Consider the following 22,653-nt stretch of genomic DNA (forward strand, 5'->3'; position numbering starts at 1 on the left):
CCTGAGTTCAATCCCTGGTACAAAAAAAAAAAAAAGAGAGAGAGAAAGAAAGAAAAAGAAAAAGAATAAAGATAGAGTGGCAGATAGCTATAAAAAATTAAAAATAGATATGTATGATGCTGCAGATTAAGATGAGTAAGACACCAGAAGATGTACCAGATAGAAGATGACTAAATATCAGAAAGTATTATATTTATTGAGGCCCAGTAGAATAAACTTAAATGACCTAAGTAGCTTAATAAGCAACATAATAGTGGGAAGTATGGCTACAAAGAAAACTATGTAGCAAGAATAAGCAGCAGAGGGACTTTAGGTATAATACATTAGTTTTTCCTCAACATTATGTCACAGTCACTTTCTCTCCACTAGTTCACCACCTCCGACATGCTTCACATCTTTAAGAGGAAAATTGGCTCATGCTTTAGTCCACAGTTGAGCAGCTCCAAAACCAAAAGGCACAGTGTGAAGGTCTGACAGGAAAAAAAAAATCACTCATGTCACAGAGGCCAGGAAGCAGAAGAGGAGCTAGGGAGGAAAATGCAGCCTTCCAGGTGACACCCTCAGGCCTGTTACCTGCTCCTCTGTAGAGGAGCCATCTCCAGAGGGCAACTCAGGTATCTCATCCCCATAATTCAATCACATTCCAAAAACTCCACCTTTGTGTGCATGAGGCATTTAGTGAACAATCTAAATTTAAACCCTGTCAGTTACTAAGTAATTAATTCCATAGATAGTTGCTCAGTCTCTGAAATGGATGAAAGCAGAAATGCTTTGGAAGTTTTCTTGAAGGAGAAAGGGTAACAGAAGAAGTTACCCTTACCAATGTTTTCTTATTAATTATTCTATGGAAAGCTACACAAGTCCCCCCGGAGAATTCCTGGAATCCCTAGAAAAAACATTGGAAACTAAAGCTTGAAAATAATGTGGTCTTAATGTACCATGACAGAGTAACATTGTGGATATTAGATAGTATAGATGAGCAAGTTAAAATACAAGACATGTAAAACCTGTTGACTTATATTTTCTTGAACAAGTATTAAAGTTTTGCACAGTTTTTGGCATCAAACTGAAATCCAGGCGTTCAGATTTAAATTCTAAAGCCCTTCAACTCTTTCTTTTCAATACAATAAAATATGCATGGTTTGAACCAGCGTCTCGGTGTGTTACCTCAGTGATGGAACACCTGCTTGGCATGTGCCAAGCCCTAGTTTCAATGCTTCGCACCAAAAAACAAAAGGAGTAGTAAAAAAAAAAATTAAAAAGAGTAGCTGATTATTTGCTGTGTCAAATTTGAGAACAGGCCCGCAATTTGCATGAAAATCCAGAGAACAAGAAAATATGAAAATAACCAAAGCAATGCCAGGTCATAGCCTAAGGGTAAAGCATTTGTACAAATAAGTCTATGATAAAGTCATAATGGAACATCCATGAGGTTAGGTTATAATCCAGCTACTTGCTTTAGTAGATCAACAAATGCAATAGTAAATTTCAGCAATTGACTAATATAGGAATTGAATTGCATTAGAGCTCAAAGTTCTCTATGGTTAAATTATAATAGTCCTTCTATCTTACAAAGGAGGTATAGAAAATCACACTGTCAGAACAAGCCTTCCAGAATAGTAAGTCTACTTAAGTGTCTGGTTCTGTTTCCTGGAGGTACATAAAATTTGAGCTGGATGTTCTTTTTTGATAGATTTCTTTATAAATCCTAGTATGATTTCTAGAAACATAAATGGTATTTGTTGCATAGAATCTAAATAACTTCTCTTGGTTTTAGATCAACTGTTGTATTTTATCCTCTAATATTCTCTTTTTAGAAGTTGAATACTTAAATTATAATTATGTGTACAAAAATCTAAATTAAAATCTGCTTGAAGAATAGAGAAGATAGCATATAGGTTTTGAAGAAGATAATTTAAATGTTTCTTCCGTTAATACTCAAAAACTCAAAAGTATTATCACTGCATTTTTGCAGGTGGGAAGATAAACAGATAAAATTTAGGTTTATCATGCATAAAAGTCACTAGAATAGGATTCCCCACATTATATGGAAGGCTATATGTTCCTTAATTTTAATCATTTAATTGAAAAATATCTTAAAATTTGACTTATTAACATCAGTCAATGCATAGCTTTCATAAAAAGCTCAATAATTTAAGTGATTGTACAATTAATTGTACATTAACTTTTTATCTTTTATTGCTAACATACCAGTGATTCAATTTTGTTTTAATTTCACAGAATGGAGAAACTCGTCAACAGTTTTAGAGTGTGCTAATAGTTTATTTTTTCTTGTTTTCATTTTAGTTTGTTCCCAGTACTCTAGAGGAGTATTTGCCATTTTTGGACTCTATGATAAGAGGTCAGTACATACCTTGACCTCATTCTGCAGCGCCTTACACATCTCTCTCATCACACCAAGCTTTCCTACAGAGGGGGAAAGCCAGTTTGTGCTGCAGCTAAGGCCTTCGTTACGAGGAGCCCTCCTAAGTCTGCTGGACCACTATGAATGGAACTGTTTTGTCTTCCTGTATGACACAGACAGGGGTAAGTCCAAATTCCAAGTGAATTCTAACTTTCAATGTGAAATAGCCTTGCATTTTGTGATTTACCCAAAATATACTGAACTTTGTTATTGCTAAAATTAGAAAATAGGTGATATGTTTTATCAGTATTTTAGCTTAACTTTGGGGAGAAACTTCTAATTAAAGAAAAAAACCTATGATTCTTAAAGATACCTGTGAGAAATCATGATCTGTAATTTTATTGAAATTAAGTTAACTACATGGATAGAAAAATCAAACCAAGATGACTTGCAGTCACATGACATCAGATATATTACACTGGGTCACTAAATATGTGGACTTTTTTTCACATGCCCATCAACCAAAAAATTATCTGGCTAATTCTCCCATAGACACCAGCTAGGGGGTCCTCTAATTTAATCCAGTTCTGCCTCTGTCTACCTAGTTAGCATCAGATACCACTGGTTAGAAGCTAAGACCCTGCCAGATAGCCCCAATTTCAGATGCAAGCTGTTATTTCACTTATGTTTTTGAAAAAATGACTATGCATCAGAGTTGCCATGACCCCTCTTTGGGTTCCATTGGTTTACCAGATCAAGTCACAGAACTCAGAAAGCAATTTACTATGTGTATGTATTTATTATGAAAGACATTACAAAGAATACAGATGAACAGTGAGTGGAAGGCATACACTGGGTGTATGAAGTACTTTCATGTCTCTCTGGGTACACCACCCTCCAGGAACCTCCATGTGTTCAGCTATCCAGAAATCTTAAAAACTTTGTTCTCTACAATTTTATGTAAATGTCATTTCATAACCAAAATTGATTATATAATTGACCTCTGCTAACTTTCTGAGCTCTTTCTCTCCACAGAGAGGTAGAGTTAGAAGTCCCAGCACTCTAATCATGCCTTGATCTTTGCAATAACCAGTCTCAATGCTGTAGGCTTTTTGTAGGGTAGGAGGGGTGGGCCATCAGGAATCTCATTTCTGTAAACAAAGATACTCCTTTCACTCCAGAGATTCCAAGGATTATGGGAGCAGCGTGTTAGAAAATGAAGATGAAAACCAAATACCATACATTTCACAAACCAAATACAGAGCATTTCACAGTAACTTCTCCTTCAAAAGTCTCTTGGATGATATATCATAGCCTAAATATTTCACAACCTAAGTATGTGCTTTACTTTACATGCAAATGAGTTCATGTTTTAGAGTATCTTAAAATTATATCAAAATGAGCCAGAATGTTGACTTTAGGTACAGATCTTTAAATGAGTAATCAAAGGGCCATGACAATAATCGTACAGACTTGGTAACAAGGCTTCTTGCCAGTAACTTTTCATTTTATATTTACCTATCAGACTGTACAGACTGTAAATGACCAACACACAAATTGACCTGTGTATTGAAGAGGCAAGGTGAATAACTAACATTACCTATTGACAATCTATACAATAAAAATCCACACAATTTTTGTACAATGTCTGAAGTAACTTGGTTCACTTAGGCATTTCATAAGAAGCTTTGAAATTATAATGAAATTGAAATAGGCAATATTTTAAGAACATCTTGTAATAGTAATTATATTTATAAAATGAATGAGAACAACAAATGTTCTCTTTTCCATGTAAAAAACAATAAACAAGCAAAAGAAATATTTAGAGTATAATCCACCTTCAAAAAAAAAGTTCAGAACCTGGAGAAGCTGTTGCTGCTATTGATGCATAACATACTCCTATTATTGGTCTTTTTATATAAATATAAATATATATACATATATATATATTTTGAATTTTTGGAAATTTTAACTGGCTGTCAATTTTGGAAAAAGTTATTCCAATTTATTGTGTTGAGTTGGCATTGTACAGAAATTGACAGCCATATTGGTCTAGAAATGTTAACTTTTTTAAATTTTTTTTTCCATCTGTACAGGGGTAATGCACTGTATTAAATATGTAAGGTCATATCTACATGGGTTTGATTACAGAAACTAATAAAGTAGTCTCCAAATAATGAAAAAAAAAGAATAAGATAAGACTACAAGAGCAAGAAGCAATTTAAATATGTTCAGGGACCATTTTCATCTTCAGAATTAAGGATTATTTTAATCTTACATCATTGCCTTTTCTCTTTTACTTTCCTTTTTAGTTTTATTTTAGGGTTCCCTATTTTTAATGTTCATACAGAGATTTCTTTAACCGAAATACCGAATAGTTTCTCTGCTATGAAAAACTATAATAGTACACAGGATCCTAATGAGATAATTAATAATGTGAAATAGAAAGAAAAGGGCTAAAGGTGTAGGGAAAGTGGGAAGGGCAGGGGAAAGATAATAAGGGTGAGGAAAAAATATGAGAAATTGAAAAAATGAAAATAAAGTGTTTGTAAATGGGGAGGGGAGGAAGAATCAAGACCTGTCATGTAAAGGTACAGGATCCCAATAATGAATGTAACTGTATTGTGTACCTAGATTTTACCAATAAACTCAATAAAAAGAAAATAAACTTCAAATTATAATTTCTTCTGATCATTAAATGGATTCTTCTTTATTCCTAAAACTTAGATATTAGGTAGAAAGAGTACATCACTGAAGGTGTCATACCAGTGGTGTTCATACATTGCTTCTATTAGCCTTCTCGGTAAATTTCTTTTAAGAAACAAGCTCAGTAATTTAATATCATCAGTACATTATATATAAGATAGTGTACCTAATTCTTTCTTGGAAATATGGGAATGTGTTCATATATATACTATTAGTTGGCAAAGTGAAACATTTAGAGAATACATAATAATACATTTCAGTTTGAGTGAAATTACAAAATTTTTTCTTGACTAATACTTTTCTGTATAAGAAAACAGCTTAGTGAACACTGTATAAGTCTTTCAGAGGTCATATGCTTCTTGTGCAAAATATGTATCTGCGTATCTCTTCTATTGTGTAAGTGCTTCGTCAGTATTCTCTCAATATATCATAATACTCGGGTGACATCTCACATCACACTTTCACTGTTTTTTGTCGAGAACAGTGAACCCTTATATGCATTCTATAAATATGAAATACAAATATGAAATCACTTAATGAGGTAAACAAGGGAAGTCCTTGACAAATATCAAAAATTTTAGAGCTCTAATAACTAATTTTCCATTCATTTTTGATTAATGGTGCCATAATTTATAGATCAAATAGTTAATGGCCAACATACAAAACTTGCTTAGTGTAATATTATTTGAATTAAATAAAATTTTGTCATGGAAAATGCAGAAAAATAACATTATTTAGAGTTAATTAAATTCAAATGTTTAGAAATCTTTTGAAATAATTTTCTGATAAAGTACAACCTGAATTTTTCAACCCTAATTGATATGATGTCATTTTTCTTGAGGGGAAAATACATTAATTTAATATGCATAATATAAGAAATGATTATTTTGTCATCTGAAATAGTACATGTCTACAAGGCAATATATTTTTACTATGTCTATTTTCCAGAACTTCAAATGTTTATGATATGTTTTAGGCCATTCCTAACATCGTAGGTAACAAAGCAAGTTTTTGATGGAAGGAGAGCTGAAGAGAAACAACCCTAATGTTTTAAAATTCTAATGATCACTGATGACATTTTTCAGAACTATGAGAGCCAACAATTTTGATCTCCTGAATAGCATCTGCAATGGCTGGCAGTGATCTTGTTTTACTTAACCTTGGTTTTCCTTTATGCTTAATTCTCAGTGTTATACGCACGTTAGTGCTTTCCAGAACTACAGTTTTATTTCAGGGGTTGTTAAATACCTGGTATTCAGTGTCATATATTGTGATGTTATATAAATTGTTACGAGGAGAGATATCTTTGGCAAAGCATGGAGTACAAAATTTTCCTTTGGTTTGTTTTCTTTGGTTTGTTTTGTTTCTTGTTAGCATTGTTTTTAACAAGAACATATTCTACAGATTGCATTACATGCTTTCAGAAACCTCGAAAATGATGTCCTGGGTGGCATAACATGTAGATGCTGCTGTTGTGGGGGAAATCCAGTACAAAATGACATGAAGGGATGGGGATGGAATTATTTAATTTCTTCTCTGGGTTTTTACTTGGGTACATTTTATTTTTAATTTTCTTTAAATCATTTTGCAAAATATCAAGATCTAAGTAACATTAGCAAAAAAGAATAAATGAAGAATCACAAAAAAATTTAAATAACATTTCTTTTCTTTCCTAATAAATAATTCTTATAAATAACTCTATATCCCTCCTGTTTTCCTTTTACATTTTCAACCCAGTTCTCTTCTCCACCATTTTGTTCTCACATTGTCAGTTCATTTGTTTTTTCCCTTCTTCTCCTTCCTGAAGAACCCAATGGCTAGGTAGGCAACATGATATCAGGTATTCTGAGAATCTTAATACTTCTTTCCCTGTTACCAGAAGTGAATATTGTCATAGTTAATTTCATTTGTCATCCTAAGGCAAGGGATGCCCAGATAGCTGAGGGTGGAGGACACTATGGGTGTGTCTGGGAGGGTGTGTAGAGAGCAAATAACATTTAAATTGGTACACTGATAAAGATTACCTTTATTGAAGTGAGTAGTACCATCCCATCCCCTGAGGGCCCAAATAGAACAAAGAAGCAGAGGAAAGGTGACCTTGCTTTCTATTCTTGGAACACTGGGACTCCTGTTTCTCAGGCTTTTGGGACCAACACTGGGATTTATGTCATCCACCCCCCAGTTCTCCAGCCTTAGGACCTGGGTTGCCTTGGTTCTCCGGCCTTAAGACTTTGACTCAAACCATCTACTGGTTTACTAGGCCTCCAGCTTGCAGATAATAGATTGTTTACTTCTAAGAGTCCATAATCACATGAGCTGTTTTCTCTTAATAAATATCTGTTTCTCTGACTAATAAAATTCCTCAAATCCCCCTAATTTCTAATTCATAAATAATATAAAAGGCTGGTCGAGCAGAAAACTCTAGGAATACAACATATCGGCATTCCTTCATACTAGAGTAAAATTAGTGACGATAGCTCTTTCTTCAATATCTCTTTCAGATAGGAGTATAATAGGGTAGATCAGAGGGAACTGTACACCAGTGAAGTGGCCTTGGACTCATCCAGAGAGGAATATTTGCTGCTGATTATAGGCGCCTTCTTTTTTCATCCTCTCATCTCCAATTCCGTTAGGACACTTGCTGATACTCTGCCAACAGGCATCTCCAAAATTGATACATATTGAGGCCGTACTCTTAAGTGAAATAAATAAGACACACGTGTGTAAACACCAAATTGTTTCTCTGGTGTGAAAAACTAAAAGTGTAAATAAGATCCAAATTGTATAACTGATAATGTGAAACAGAAAGGTCTAAAGGTGTAGGGGAAGTGGGAAGGGTAGAGGAAAGGAAATAAGGAACAAGAAAAAATATGAGAAAAGAAAAAAATGTAAACAAAGTCTTTGTAAATAGGGGAGGGTGGAGGGGGTGAAGTGAGGGCAGCGGTAGGGGGAAGAAATGAGAACCAAGACCTGTCATGTAAAGGTACAAGATCCCAATGATGAATGTAACTGTATTCTATACTTAAAAAGTATCAATAAATTCAACAAGATAAAAAACAGGAATAGAATAGAAACAATAATAAAATACAACTAAATGACAAATAAGTCAAGAGAATTGAGAGTCAAATTCTAGCCTGGTATAACGCAAAAAGAATGAATAATTTATCTTGAGCAATATAAAATGATAATATAAAATCCTGTTTCCTTAACTCAGAAGAAAATTTATTTCCAAAACAGAAAATTATCTGAAACCCTCACCAAGATGAAATACTCCCTTTTTGTAAATCTCCCATGAAAACTCTCAAGCAATATGTGTTATAACCCATTAGGATGTAGACTATTTTTTCTAACTCATCCAGATATATCTCTTACAAATGTTACTAAATTTATAGCCAAAGAAGTCAAATATTTACTTTTTGCCAGTTACCGAGATGAGGATAATCCATTCCACCAGGAGGAAGGCAACTTGAAGTACATCTTCAGAGCCTGTATCATTGCCTTCCTGCAGAACCAGGCCAGCGAGAGCAAAAAAATAAGGATGATGTTAAAAAAATGGAACTTCCTATGGAGACTCTCACTTGTAATTAACAGAGACATAGTAATTATAAACAAGCAAGATATCATCTCTTTCGGATTATCTATCTCCTGTCCTCATTAACCCAGATTCCACAGGCTGCTAGTACATTGGGACAGAAGGAGGAACAATGGATTGAGGGGCCAGTGAATGCATTATAGGCACATCAGTAGATAATTGTGTCTTAGTCACTTTTTTGTCACTGAGAAACAATGTCCAATCAGCCCACAACTTAAAAGGAAGAGAGATGTTTTGGCAGATGGTCAGCTGGCTTCAAGGCAGAAAACAGAACTACAGAGGGGCGTAGCACAGGAAAGCTGCTCATGTCATGGCTGTCAGGAAGCAGAGAGAGAAGGGGAGAAGGTTATACACCTTTCTCTGTCCTGATCCCAGTGACCAGCCTCTTTCAACCAGATCCTACCTCCTATTGTAATAGCAAGGCAGCTACATTGCCCTTGTGATTCAGTCACCTTCCAAAAGCTCTGCCCATGAGGTCTTTCGAGGGCATTCTCCATCTAAAGCATAACATCTTTATAAAGAAAGTTTTATGTCCAAAATAACTCTTCCCTCATGGGAAGAGGCAAAGGGAAAACCAGTTGCATGTGTGTGCGGCACATCTCACTGTCCCTGGTTATGCACTGAAGGATTCGAGGGCAGATGCTGCTGGGAGTCAACATGAAGGAGCACTGAAATCTAACAAGGACTGCCAAGCAAGGGGATCAAGCAAAGAGTAATGATGAGAAGCTAAAACAAGAATAGTAGAAAGAAGAAGAAAGCAGAGCAAGTAGCAGCAAAATAAGCTGTAGGTTAGCAAAATGGAGAAATTTAGGATAAGGAAGTATAGAAATTTACAGATGGCTTCGTGGCACAGGCAGCTTTGCAAAGGTTTATTGGAAGGGTTGAAGAGCATAAATGGAATGATAGGGGAAAAAATGAATCTTGGTGCTGGGTCAGTTCAGTTGTCTTTACAGGGCACTGGGCACACATTGCTGACTGACAAGAGCTTGGGGTTGGCTGTTCATTCCCACTGTCAGTATTTAGTCACTGATAAGAGAAGATCTGACAAGGCCCTTAAACCTCCTGCTCACTGCGCTCTAACCCATCAAAATCCCAAATTGCAGCTAATTAACAAAAGTCCACATAGAAAACTAACAGAGTTCAGTTATTCCCTTGTTAATTATTTTGATGATTTTTTTTAAATATTAAATTTGCATAAATAATATTTGGCTTTACTAGAGCCCTGACCACACAGTGAACTTGTCAGTTGAGTTATTCAACCATTTCTGAGTTCTAAGGACAGGAAATCCATCCTTAGCAATTGTTAGGTTGATAAAATATGAACCTAATGGTTTAATAATTTTCTTATCTGGAAAGGACAAAACTGCATAGGCTTCCTCACCAATTCCATATTTTCAATGACCCATGACTTTCCACAGCCCTGAGATTACAAATGATTCATGACTTCCTGATGATTTTTGTTTTTGAAATGTTTCTTATCTGAAGATCTGTGGAAAAAAGATGTCATTCTAGAGCTCTGAATGACATTACCTCAAGATAGCATACATTTCCTCAATAATTTTTTCCTTATCTTATAAAAATAAAACAAACATGTACCTATAATTTTCACAATTGAGATTGAAATACAGTGTAAACCATGTCATAGGTAAGATTTACTCACTAATGTGCTTTATAAGTTTGTTAGAACGGGTATGATATCAGGAAAATGGAGGACAGTAATTTACTCTTTGTTGAAAATAGTTCTTAGATATAATATATAAATTCACTATAATAAGAGCTGGCATACACCTGCCTGTCTTTTGCATGTGAAAATAGACATTTTTAGTTCTGTAGTTCAGGTTGTATCACTGTACAATAAATGTAAGATCACAATGTCAAGTTCCTGTATTTAATATCAGCTTTACCACTTTTTACATTTTTGAACTGTGATTAAGTTCCTTAACTTTACTAGATTTAATTTTTTCTGGCTTGAAAAAAATAGTATTAAAAATAAAATCTACTTAAATCACTATTATTTGTATATAAATTATTTATAAAATTCCTTAAATATAGTAAATAGTACACGTTACAGCTACTGTTCTCTTACTATGATCATTATTAGCATACTGAGTATGATAGTCTATCCTTAAATTTTGAAAAATTTTTATCATTTTAATATTTTTATTATCAATCAAAGGTTTTTTGTTAATATTTTATGTGAAAATGATTAGACTTTCAAAAAAATGGAAATTATTTATTATAATTGTTAAAGTGGTAAACAAACAAGCATAAATTTTCATTGCTTATCTTCCTATTCTCTATTCTTTCGTAGACTTTTCTTCTTAGTCATCCCCTCTAAATTCTCTCTTCACCCAGTTTGCCTCTTCTAAAAACTTCTTAAATAGAAAACATGTACGTCACATTCCTAGTGAGTATCATTTCAAGACTTTTCATTATTAGCCTTCCCACAAAGTCCAAATTTCTGAAAAGATGCACAATAATCTGTCTCCTGGTTTCTTCTGCATTGTCATTACATGGTGCAGTTCCACTAAAAGAGCAAGCCCCAGTAGAAATGGCCTTTTAAAAGATTTTGACTATACTAGGTTCTTTAACTTGACTTGATAGTTTCGTAGATGTTATTCCTCAACCTCAACCATTTTTGTAAACCTTTTTTCATTGAATAATTCCATTCATTTTCAGATCTGAGCATAAAAATATCTTTTCCCACATACTTGCCCTCAAGTGAGTAGAACTCCCTGCTCGGTGCCCCTACAGCATCTGTATTTTCTATATCAAAAACTGTATTTTTTTATTCTATGCTTTCACCGTAAGGCTCTTTAAGGTTTCTAATTGCAGGGTTTCTGTCTTATTTATTGGATTTTTTTTTTAACAAGACTAGCACCCCTTGGGCAGGGGTTTAGCTCAGTGGTTCGGTGGCCTGCCTTGCAAGCGCAAGGACCCGAGAAAAAAAAAAAAAAAAAAAAAGACTAGCACCCCTGTACATAGTCATACCCAATCAGTACAAAAGAGTGAGCTGTAGGATCTCAATCCCACTTGTGTAACAGGGACTTTAAAATTTGCATTTAGAACTCAGTCCCTCTCCCCTGTAGCAGACTCACACAGTTAGTACTGATGTTCTATTTGTATCTCAAAATTCAACATTCCAAAGGAGAATCGATTACCTGCTTTTATTATTAAATACGCTGCTTTTGGTATGTTTTCTATCCTCTATCATAGAGAATGGCATTTTGCCTTACATGCTGCAAATACAGGAATCGTTTTTACTATTTTTTATGCCTCATACAATCTCATCCAAACAATCATTGTTCCTCCCAAATAAATATCACCTAAAATTATCCTAGAATCATCTTCTCTCTGTTCACATCATATCTGCCTTTGCTCGGACTCTCTTTACTCTCCTGCATCCGCCAAATTTTTCTTAGTTCTGATACCATCCCCAAATCTCTTGAGTAAATTTTCCAGCATAAATTCTCAGCTAATCATTTTCTCTTGGACCGCTATTCTATAGTATCTTGTAATTTTTATTTATCATAAGTAGTTGATGATTTTATGGCAAGGTTATATCAGCCTTCTAACTACATTACAAAATAAAACAGACTTCTAAATATATTACAAAATAGAGCATTTTTTTAGTTTTCTAGATAAATTTGTAGAATATTTAAAGTAAATGTCCCTCAGAAGTTTAGTAGAACATATCTTAAAACACTTAAGTCTGTAAGAGTTTATTAACTAATGTTTTTTTCTTCTTTTAAGATTTTAAGGCTATGGAGGCTTTTATATCATTTTTGAGATACATAAAATGCATTGGTATGAATTGATCAATGGATTCTGAACCCAGAAAATGTGTTATTTATGATATTAATTCTTTAAAACATTCTGAGAATTCTTTAGTGTTCCAGTATAAGGTCTAGTTTACTAATATTTCATGGGGGGTTAAGAAGAATATTTGTTCCTTAGTTTTTAGCTACAACATTATTTGTGTAATCATTGTATGTCAAATCTCCTGCATCTTTATTAAATTTCTGATGATTTGACCAAAGTGATAAAGTTATATACAAATCTTCAATGTTGGTCATAGTTTTGTCAATTTCTTCATGAAGTTTTATAACATTCTTGTGACATATTTTAAATAAAAACATTAAAATGTTTAGTATCTTCCTAGTAAACTAGGCTATTTGTAGACTATGTAATGCATTCCCTCTCCTTTATAATGCATTTTGTCCTGAAGTCTATTTTTTAAATATTAACAAAACTTCCTTTCTTTCATAAGTGCAAATGAATCATTTGCGATCTTTTCACCTTTAAGGTATGTTTAAATGTATGTTATTTTGATTAAGCCTTACTTAATGAGGAAACAAAGTATGTTCCAGAGTCCACAAACTTCTGCAAAGAGACAGACAGCAGATATTTTTGTTCTTGTACACCATATGGTTTCTGTCCCAAACACTCAAATCTGATGTTGTAGGGAAAAACAGCTGCCGACAATATATACATGAATGAGATTGACTGTGCTCCAATAAAAACCTATGGACACCGAAATTCGAATTTTAAATGTTTTCTTGTTCCTGAAAATGCTATTTTTCCTTTGCACCCCTCTCCAAACACTTTAAAAAGTAAAACACAGTCCACGCAGATTTACTACCTCACAAGCAGTAGATTTCAATGTGTGTATCAATTTTCATACCAAAGTTTGTAATCTTTAAATATTATGTTGCTTAAAGTAAACTTGCTTTAAATTGGAAATTCACTAATGTATTAGAAGCAATTTCCAAATTATATGAATAAATGGAGTATTCTCCACATGTGTGACCACAAACACAATTTCTGAAGCTATCTCATATCCATACACTTGGTTTTCAATTCTTAGCTGTCATGAGGTGGGAAACTTCCTCTTGCATGTGCCTCCGGGAGGTACCCCCTTCACACAGCCCTCAAAGCTACAGAAGCAACCAACCGTGAAACAAAAATCTCCAAAACTGAAATAAAATGATCATTTATATCAGAAGAAAGTAGGTGTGTCACATTTCACATTTTTGTTTTTCCAAGATAAGAAGGTCAGGGAACAGTGAATACGAACACTGTATGTTGCTTCAGTGTGAGAGCACTGAAGTGGGACACTTTTATAGTACATCCATTTCACATGTTCTCAATGATGATCATCAGGACTACCTTTGGGATTTTGTAGAGCCTTGGTGTCTCTCACCTGGAGTTACACCCATGAGAATATCCATCTGGCCATGGTGTAGAGGGAGAATGTAATGCAAAAAATCAGGGCTACCGCTCAGAGAGTGCTCAGAAGTAGATGGAGATGATCTTCTCCTGTGTTCCAATTAACACATGTGAATAAGGCTGTCCATACAACCTGTTACTGCAACAAATGTGTCTTTTGTAATCAGTGGTCACTGATAATGCAAAAGGATGACCAACAAGATATCTGTACCAAAAGGTAGACAAGATATATCGCCATTAGGGGATTTCTGGCAGAAGCCAAGAATTACTTCTCCTTCTACTGTGCATCATCTCCATAATCAGCGAGGTGTCTGGGCTCTCCTTCCTCTGAAGATTGCTTCTGAAACATCTTGTGTTGTTTACATATAGGCTGAGAGATAAGAAACACCATCTCAAACACACACACACACACACACACACACACACACACACACACACACAGATAGAGACAGAGACAAAGTCAACCATATACCAAACTCCCTGAACAGGCCTAGTGACATGAGTCTCATAGCACTTTGCTAGACAGGCTTAGGAGACCTAGAAGACATTCCCACGACACTGGGAGTCATTCCTTGTATCAAGCCAGGAGGTCGGTGCTACAGGCACACTGCACGTATACAGGGATGTGACCAGGAACTACAGTGCTCACCCAAGTTAAAGACTGGAATCTCTGCTCAGCTGCATCATGGTTGGCATCACATCCCAAAATTTAGTTCTCTCAGCTATCTTGGAACCTAAGAAGCTAAGAGGAAAAATAGCGAGAGAAGGAAAGAATGAATAATTTGAGCAAATTATATAGTCTCTGCTGTTCTCATACGTGATCTCTGTGAGGGTACTTGGTTGTCTTTGTTGAGAGGAGAACATTAAAGAAAGTTTAGGAATACTTTGTATCATTGCCTAACCTCCTCCTATATTCATTGCTTAAACCAATTAAAAGATGTGTATACTGTTCTCTCCCTCTCCCTCTCTCTCTCTCTCTCTCTCTCTCTGTACCGGATAGAACTCAGGACCTTGTGCTTGCAAGGAGGAACCACTGGGCTAAATCCGTGGCCCAGGGTACTGTTTTCTCTCTTCACAATTCCCAGTCATTTACTGCTTTTTATTTTTTATATAATAAACTGGCTATTCCCCAGATTCCCACTTGTGCATTCTTCCAGCTACTGTGTTCCACTGTGCAATCATAACTGGACATTTATTAATAGCTTTGCTTCTTTGGAAATGTATATAAATTGAATAAGAAAGTTTATAATTTTCTGTGTCTGGATTTTTAAGTTTTCTATATTGTTTATAAAAGCCATGCACAATATTGCTGAATTAGTTTTAATTCTTTGGTTCTCACTTGGTATAGTATTCCTTTGTGTGAATATTTATTCATTTACTGATGATGTTGTCCACTTTGCAGCTGTTATGAAAAGAACTATTCTGACTATATTTTATGTGTCTTTTGATGTGTTAGTTGTATTCCCATAAGCATAAGAGATCTTTAGTTTGCTCCACGTTCTTATCAATACTTGAAATTTTCAGGTTTGGTTTTATTGTTTGTTTGTTTGTTTGTTTCATTTTGGCTATTATGGAGGTTTGTAGTGTTCTAACATGATGGGCTGAATTTGCATTATCTTGATGATTAATGAAATTGATCAATTTCATCAATAGGCCATTGAAAATCACTCATTGGCTATTTGAAAATCATATTTGTGAAGACTTTTGTCCAGTTTTTCTAAGAAATTATTTATTATTTTCTTATTGAGCTTATAAATTCTTTCCCTGTTTTGGATATACATCCCTCATTGATATGTGAATTGCAAATATCCTCCACCATCATGAGGGAAGCTTTTCCATTCTCTTAATAATCTCTCTGAATGAACAAAAATTCTTAATGTCAATATCATTGAACATTGTGTTGATTTCCTGTGGTACTATTTCAGAAAATTACAATTCTGATATAATGAAGGTGCTTTTCTGTGCTTCTGAAGATTTTATTGCATTACTCTTTTCATGACATATTAAAATATAGTAAAGTTTTAATGTACAGTTATGCAAATATTCACAAAGGCATAAAGTCATATAAACAACACCATAAACAACACATGAGTCAGTTTCATTGCAATACAAAAAAATCCCTCGTGCCTCTTTTAATAAAATATTAAACTGTATAAATTGATAAATTCTTGTTTAGAGTCAGGCTAATAATTTTTTGGACAATTATTTACTAAATAATTTTATCTCTAATTAGTCAATGATTAAATATTCTTCTGGCCTATCACAATATTAGCCAAATCTCTATCATATATTGTATTTATTTATTGTGGAATAGGTACCTGCCCCAGATGTTTTAAGCATTTACAGTATAGCATCCCAACAAATTGTAGACTGACAAATGAAATGGCATAAAGAATATTTGAAGTAAATATCAGAGAAAAGATAGGCTGAATCAGATTTGGAGACCATGTTAATTTGTGTTAGGAGTACAAATACAATATTAAAAAGGACATGCACAAACATTACATAAACAACATAGATGACCCCTAGTACTCTGTGGAAGAACAAAAAAATAAGTCTAAAGAAATCAATTTTTCTAGAAAAAAAGGAAATGACAGGAGGGAACACACCAGGCAGCACAGATCGAAGCATACAGGTGGAAAAGTTCTTGGAGTTTTGTGGACAGTTTGCTAGTCAGTTTTGATTAAAACTTGTGGCACATGGGATTTACGGGGAGATGGAAGTAAAAGTTGGCAATTTTTGTGATATTCACTAAAATTTCAGTAGGGTTATGTGATGTCTCTGTGCTACTACTTCTTAAAGCAACATTTAAAATTATTAAGCAATGTAATGCAATTGTAATCTTTCATTCATGCAAAATGAAAAAGGTTATGGAACTGACAAGAATAGTACAAAACTTTTTTTAAATATTTTATATGATGATAAATTCTGTGTGGTAATAGAATGAAAGATTTCTTTATATAAAGATAATTAAAATTATCACACAAAAGACTACACTCATATTATTTTTCAAAATTTCTGGTAAAGATTTTATTCTATTTCAATGGGTGCCAGACTATGATCATAACAAACAAGCATTCTCTCCTGGAGGAAAAACAGCTTAACATGTTTACACAAGTCTGTCACTTTAACTTGGAAGGTGGATGAAAGAATCCTGTGAGGGACATTGCTCTCTCGGCCCTTTGTACATGATATATTCATGCCTTTCCTTAAAAAGATTCCACGGCATGCAGTATTTTATGTAAGTCCACATTACCTTCTCTCTCACTTCCGTGGAAACTATTTAGTACTTTTCATATTAATTTCAGGATACGATATCAATTCTCACTTAGGGAAGATTTAAACTATGACTCATTTAAAAAGCTCTTCTGGGCCGGGGATTTAGCTCAGCGGTTCGGGGGCCTGCATTGCAAGCGCAAGGACCCGAGTTAAATCCCCGGTATCCAAAAAAAAAAAAAAAAAGAAAAAAAAGCTCTTCTCTTTGTAAGTATCTTAAACACAATCTTAAAACGCCAATTCAGAAACAGACAATAACTAAATACAAAATTAACATTAGCATTTTGCCATTGACATACTAAAGATCATGTTTTTTTCTCATAACTTTATATTACACTTCGTGAATTGTGTTCATTCTGATAGTCATTTTTATCTGAATATGTATATTATTTGAAGCATTTCAATTACTTCCTTTTGAGAATTTAATATTTTCAACATCATATTATCCAATTTTCACGTGTACATAAAAAATGGCATGTACAAACATAGATCTCATGTGCCCATTAAATATACAAAGTATCTTTTTAAAGTAAATTCATATTAGAAAGAACACACCCCCAATTATATTTACTTATACAGGAGCTATTTATAGTATAAAGAGTAAGCAAGATTTAAATCACCAAAATGGATGGCAAGTTAAAATGACACACTTGAGAACTATGTCTATCCATATTAAGTCTATGCTGCCTTCATATTGTTACAGTGAGAGAAAGGTACGTAGTTTTTTGGGTTTTGGGGGTTTTTTTGTTTGTTTGGTTGGTTGGTTGGTTGGTTGGTTTTTTTGTTTTTTGGTTTTTTTTGTACCAGGGATTGAACTCGGGTCCTTGCGCTTGCAAGGCAGGCCACCGAACCGCTGAGCTAAATCCCCGGCCCAGTGGGTAGTTTTTTAAAGAGATGAACAAAAAAAGAAAAAAATAAACAAGGGAAATTTTCATTATCTTAAAATTAGTCCTCCTAGTCTCCATTTGTACCATTGAATATTTTAACAATCTGTTAGTCAAAGAATTATTTTTTACAGAAAATTGTTTCTTTTTGGAAATACAAAGCAATTGTTGTTAGTATGTGTTAAATTAAATATTCTTTATTTGAGTACTAGCTCTTCCTCTAGAATTCATTTTATTCAATTTTTATTAATACATTTTTGCAGTACATATTTATATTCATTTTAGGGTGTAGGTACATATACTTAGCATATCTTGATTCTTTTTATTCCCTTTGTCCTCATTTTCCTCCCCTGCCTGTCTGGATCCCCCTCACTAGGAAAAGATCTAGCTCTCTGCTTCCCTTTTATTTTTTCCATTTTTTGTTGTTTTAATTCATACATGCTTATAGTACATAATGATTACATTTCTCAGTGGATGAATAGAAAAAGTGTGACATTATATACAAAAAAGTACTACTCCGCCATAAAGAAGGATAAACTTGATATACTTTAGGAAAACTGACACAACTGATGCACTATAGTACTATGTGATATAAATAAAACACACAGGCTTAAATATCACATGGTTTCTCTTATATGAGAAACCCAAAATATTAAAAAGATGGTAGGTGCATGTACCTGTTTCCTATTTTCTATTTTTAATTTTGTTTTTTAAATTATTTTTACTTTGAGTTTCTCCTATAAGTTATGCAATATTTAAGCTTGTGCATCAATTTCACTTAAGATTATGATCTCAATGTGGATCCATTTTTCTACAAATGAATCAGACTTTTTCTTTGTGTCATAGTAGTAATCCAGTGTGCATAAATAACACATTTTCTTGATCCATTAATCTGTTGATGTATATGTAGATCACTTCCAAGATTTAGCCATTATGACTTGTGTTGTTATAATCACAGGTATACATTTATAACTGCTGTATGATGTTCTAACTCTTTTCAGAAGATACCAAAAAAGGAATAGTTGTGTCAAATGCAATTTCTAGTTTTAGTTTTTGAGGAATCTTCATTCCACTTTACATAGTAGTTGTACTAGTTTTCACTACCAACAGCAACCTAAAAGGGTGCCTTTTTCCATGCCGCCTCAACAGCATTTTTTTAAGAATTTGTGTGTGTGTGTGTGTGTGTGTGTGTGTGTGTGTGTGTACCAAGGCTCAAACCCGGAACTCTGTGCTTGCAAAGCAGGAGCAACACCACTGAGCTAAATCCCTGGCCCTGTTTTTTAGACTTTTTTTTTTCTGATGACATATTATTTCCGGAATACAATGAGATCTCAATGTTGTTTTAATTTACATTTCTCTGATGGCTAGATATGTTGAGCACTTTATTGGTAATTCGTACTTCATTTTGCATCAATTCACGGAAAGAGCATATTTGGAAGAATGATCATTCATTTACTTGATATCAGAATTCTGCAACATATCATCTCTTTAGCTTCCTTTTAATCCTGAAGTTACCAAAAAGATTCTGTTGAAAAAATACATGAGGCATTATAAAAATGAAAGTGATTGTTATACATTCAGTCTTAATTATCTTAAAGTGAGAATTGTATGCATGCTGGCATCCCCTCTGAACATTTCCAGGTTTTCCATATTGCATATTTTTATTACTAAAATTAAAGTTTCTGAGAGTTATTTTTAAAATAGTTCTGCCGCTGGCTCTTGAACTGGAAATTATTGTTTTTGTCTAAAACCATGGAAACAAAGTAGGCTTATTGCACTAGCTCCAAGAGGCCAATCAAAAACATGATGTTATCAGAATGAGGCCAGAACTGTCTATTTGGTCAGATGGTCATGTGGCCCAGAAATTCAGCAATTCCAGAAGCCTTCAACGATGTATCTATACAAGGCCTAAGAACCTCCTCAGGAGAGTCATGAAGACTTACAATCTTTAAAAACATGTTTAAACAGCAACCCAAGCTAGCAAAAGCCAGAATGCAGCTAAACTTAGACTAATACAGGATACAAAGAGGAACGGATAAGGAAATAATCATGGTCTTTGTGATTTAGTGTGGAAAAGTACCACTATTTAGCATTAGTATTCTTTACACGGGTGTTTAAATTTTGAAAAAAAAACAAAATATAGAATAACGATTCAAGAAATAATAACAGTAAATTTTTATCAAAATAGTAGCAAAAATCAAAGTACTGATAGATCACATATGTTGCATAAATTAAAATGAAGCAGTATATTACTAAAGAAATCAGTGAGAAAATAAAGAGAAGTGGAAATAAATGTGGATGACAAGATGCTGAAGTGCATAGACAAGGCCAGGTCTGAAACAGTGCCCCTGTGTACACATAATAGCTAGAATATACCAATGTCCACAGATCTGTAGACCTCTGAAATGTTTCCCTTCTAATCTCTGGAACAGGAATAAGAAAACTACAGCCTGTGGGCCAAATCTGACCCATAGCCATTGTTTTGGGAAATAAAGTTTTATTGGAATGCAGTCCCACTTTCATTAATGTATCACCTCTTTTTTCCCCCTTAATTATGATGGAATTCAGCAGTTTCAACAGAGGTTGGGGGTCTACAGAGCCAAAATATTTATAAACTGTCTCCTTAGCAAAGCTTCCCAATTCTAAAATTTGAATCTTTATGGAAAATTTAGTCCTTCAATATAATCATTTTATGGGGGAAAAAAAAGATACTTAAGTTTTTCTGTCTGTGTATCCATCACTTAAATGAAATTTGTATGGGCTGGGGATTTAGCTCAGTGGTTCTATCACCTGTCTAGCAAGCACAAGGACCAGAGTTCAACCCCCAGTACTCCCCCAAAAATTATTATTCATATAAACAACTCAACAAATATTTGTGAAGTTTATTTCAGGATCTACATAAGGATGTGATTATGAGTGCCATAGAAACAAAATTATAAATCCCTAATATAATACTGACTTTTGGTGGGGCTGAGGATCAAACTTGGGCCCTTGTACTTGCGAGACAGGTGGCGGAAACACTGAGCCAAATTCCCAGCCCCAATCCCTAATATTATAAACATAAGTGCTTACATCTGATGCATTACATTCCTGACCTAAGAAGTCCTAAGTTTCCAACTTTCAAAATAATAGTGAAATTTTCTTTTTAATGACTTGTTAAATAGAACTCAACTCTTTTCACTTACAGAATGCTGTCTGCCATTCTTTGGAATCCCATAGCATCATAGGTCTAGTAGAAGCACTCATTATAAAATAACAATCAGGATTATGCTAAATGATAACTGTTTATTTACTTTTCTATATGTGCCTATGAAGAAATATATAGGAAGACATATTTCTGGAGGACATCACAAGCATTTATAAGTTTATGTAATGTGTGTATATGTGGCAAAGTAAAATCAGTTTTCACTTTTAAGCATATTTAATATTTTTGTTTTAAGGAATTATCTCTTGTGTTTTTATGAAAATTGACTTTGGATATTAAGCTTGGAGTCATAATCTAATAGCAGCACTTTTAACTTTAAAATGAATTCATACTTATTTCTAAAATTCTGACTGGATCTAGCTTAATTAAAAAGTAGATCAAAGGTAGAGGCACCATCATCTCTAAGTTGAATTTTTAGCACAGTCTCCTAACTGATCTCTCAACTTCTGCTCTTACTCTAGTCTCTGTTTTTTCATGGCAGCATCCAGAGTGAACCTTCTGAATTAGACAAATCACATCACCTCTCCTCATGAAGCTGCCCAGGGTTCTCCTATTTTATCCTGTATAAAATCAAACTTATTCTGAAATCGTACAGAGAACCTCACCCTCAGACCCCCTGTACATATTCTTTGCTTTGCCTGGAATGCTTCAAAACTGTAAAGAGATTGCTCCTTCTCTCAAGTCGCTGATGTCTCCTTCCCACAGTGTGGCCCTTTCTGACCACTTCTATCGCTTTCCTGATATTCTTTACTCTCCTTTTCTGTTTAATTTTTTTCTCTATAGCACATTTCACCACACTACATCCTATGTATTTTACTTATTTAGTATTAACTCAGTTACAGCAGGGCATTTTATTTGTTCACTGCTACTTTCTTGGGGTCTAGAATTACACCTAGGACCAGGAAATTACTCATATATATTTGTTAAATGAAACTTGATAAACAAAATTTAAATGATTCATAAATGCAAGAAAGACTGACCATACACTCACTGGTTATCACCAGGGGAGGATTCTCATAGCTCCTGAGGCCCAGAAAAAGTTACCAGGTGTGCTGGCTTCTAGGAAATGTATGGAATTCATGGAGTATCTAATATCTAATGCCCTTAATTGTATAAGGGAAATATATATTTTTTATTTTAGCTCTTAATCACTGGTAACTCTCTGGTAAATTATATTCTTTAAGTAATTCTAAAAGAAGATATGGAAAAATGTATTTTGTGCTAAATTCACTATGATTTATCATATGTATTGATGACCCCTATATATTTTTTTGGATAAGAAAAAAATCACATTCTACAGAAATACAAATGGAAAAGAAAATCTATAAACAATGAAAAGGTTTATGAATATTATGAAAAAATTACTTTTAAATGGCATCTGATATTTTTCTAGAAT

At 34.0% G+C, this 22,653-nt stretch overlaps 1 protein-coding gene across 7 annotated transcripts in view; it reads left to right on the forward strand.

Moving 5' to 3' along the window:
• Gria4 (glutamate ionotropic receptor AMPA type subunit 4) overlaps window positions 1-22,653 on the forward strand; it is a 340,666-nt gene that overhangs the window by 123,135 nt on the left and 194,878 nt on the right. For all 7 annotated transcript variants that reach the window (XM_010642079.3, XM_010642075.3, XM_010642076.1 and 4 more), the window contains one exon: window positions 2,308-2,547. In XM_010642079.3, coding sequence (XP_010640381.1) covers window positions 2,308-2,547 — 240 coding nt within the window. The remainder of the gene's footprint in view (window positions 1-2,307; window positions 2,548-22,653) is intronic.

Source organism: Fukomys damarensis, unplaced genomic scaffold (assembly GCF_012274545.1).
Source record: "Fukomys damarensis isolate Sample0158 unplaced genomic scaffold, DMR_v1.0_HiC HiC_scaffold_16, whole genome shotgun sequence".
Lineage (NCBI taxonomy): Eukaryota > Metazoa > Chordata > Mammalia > Rodentia > Bathyergidae > Fukomys > Fukomys damarensis.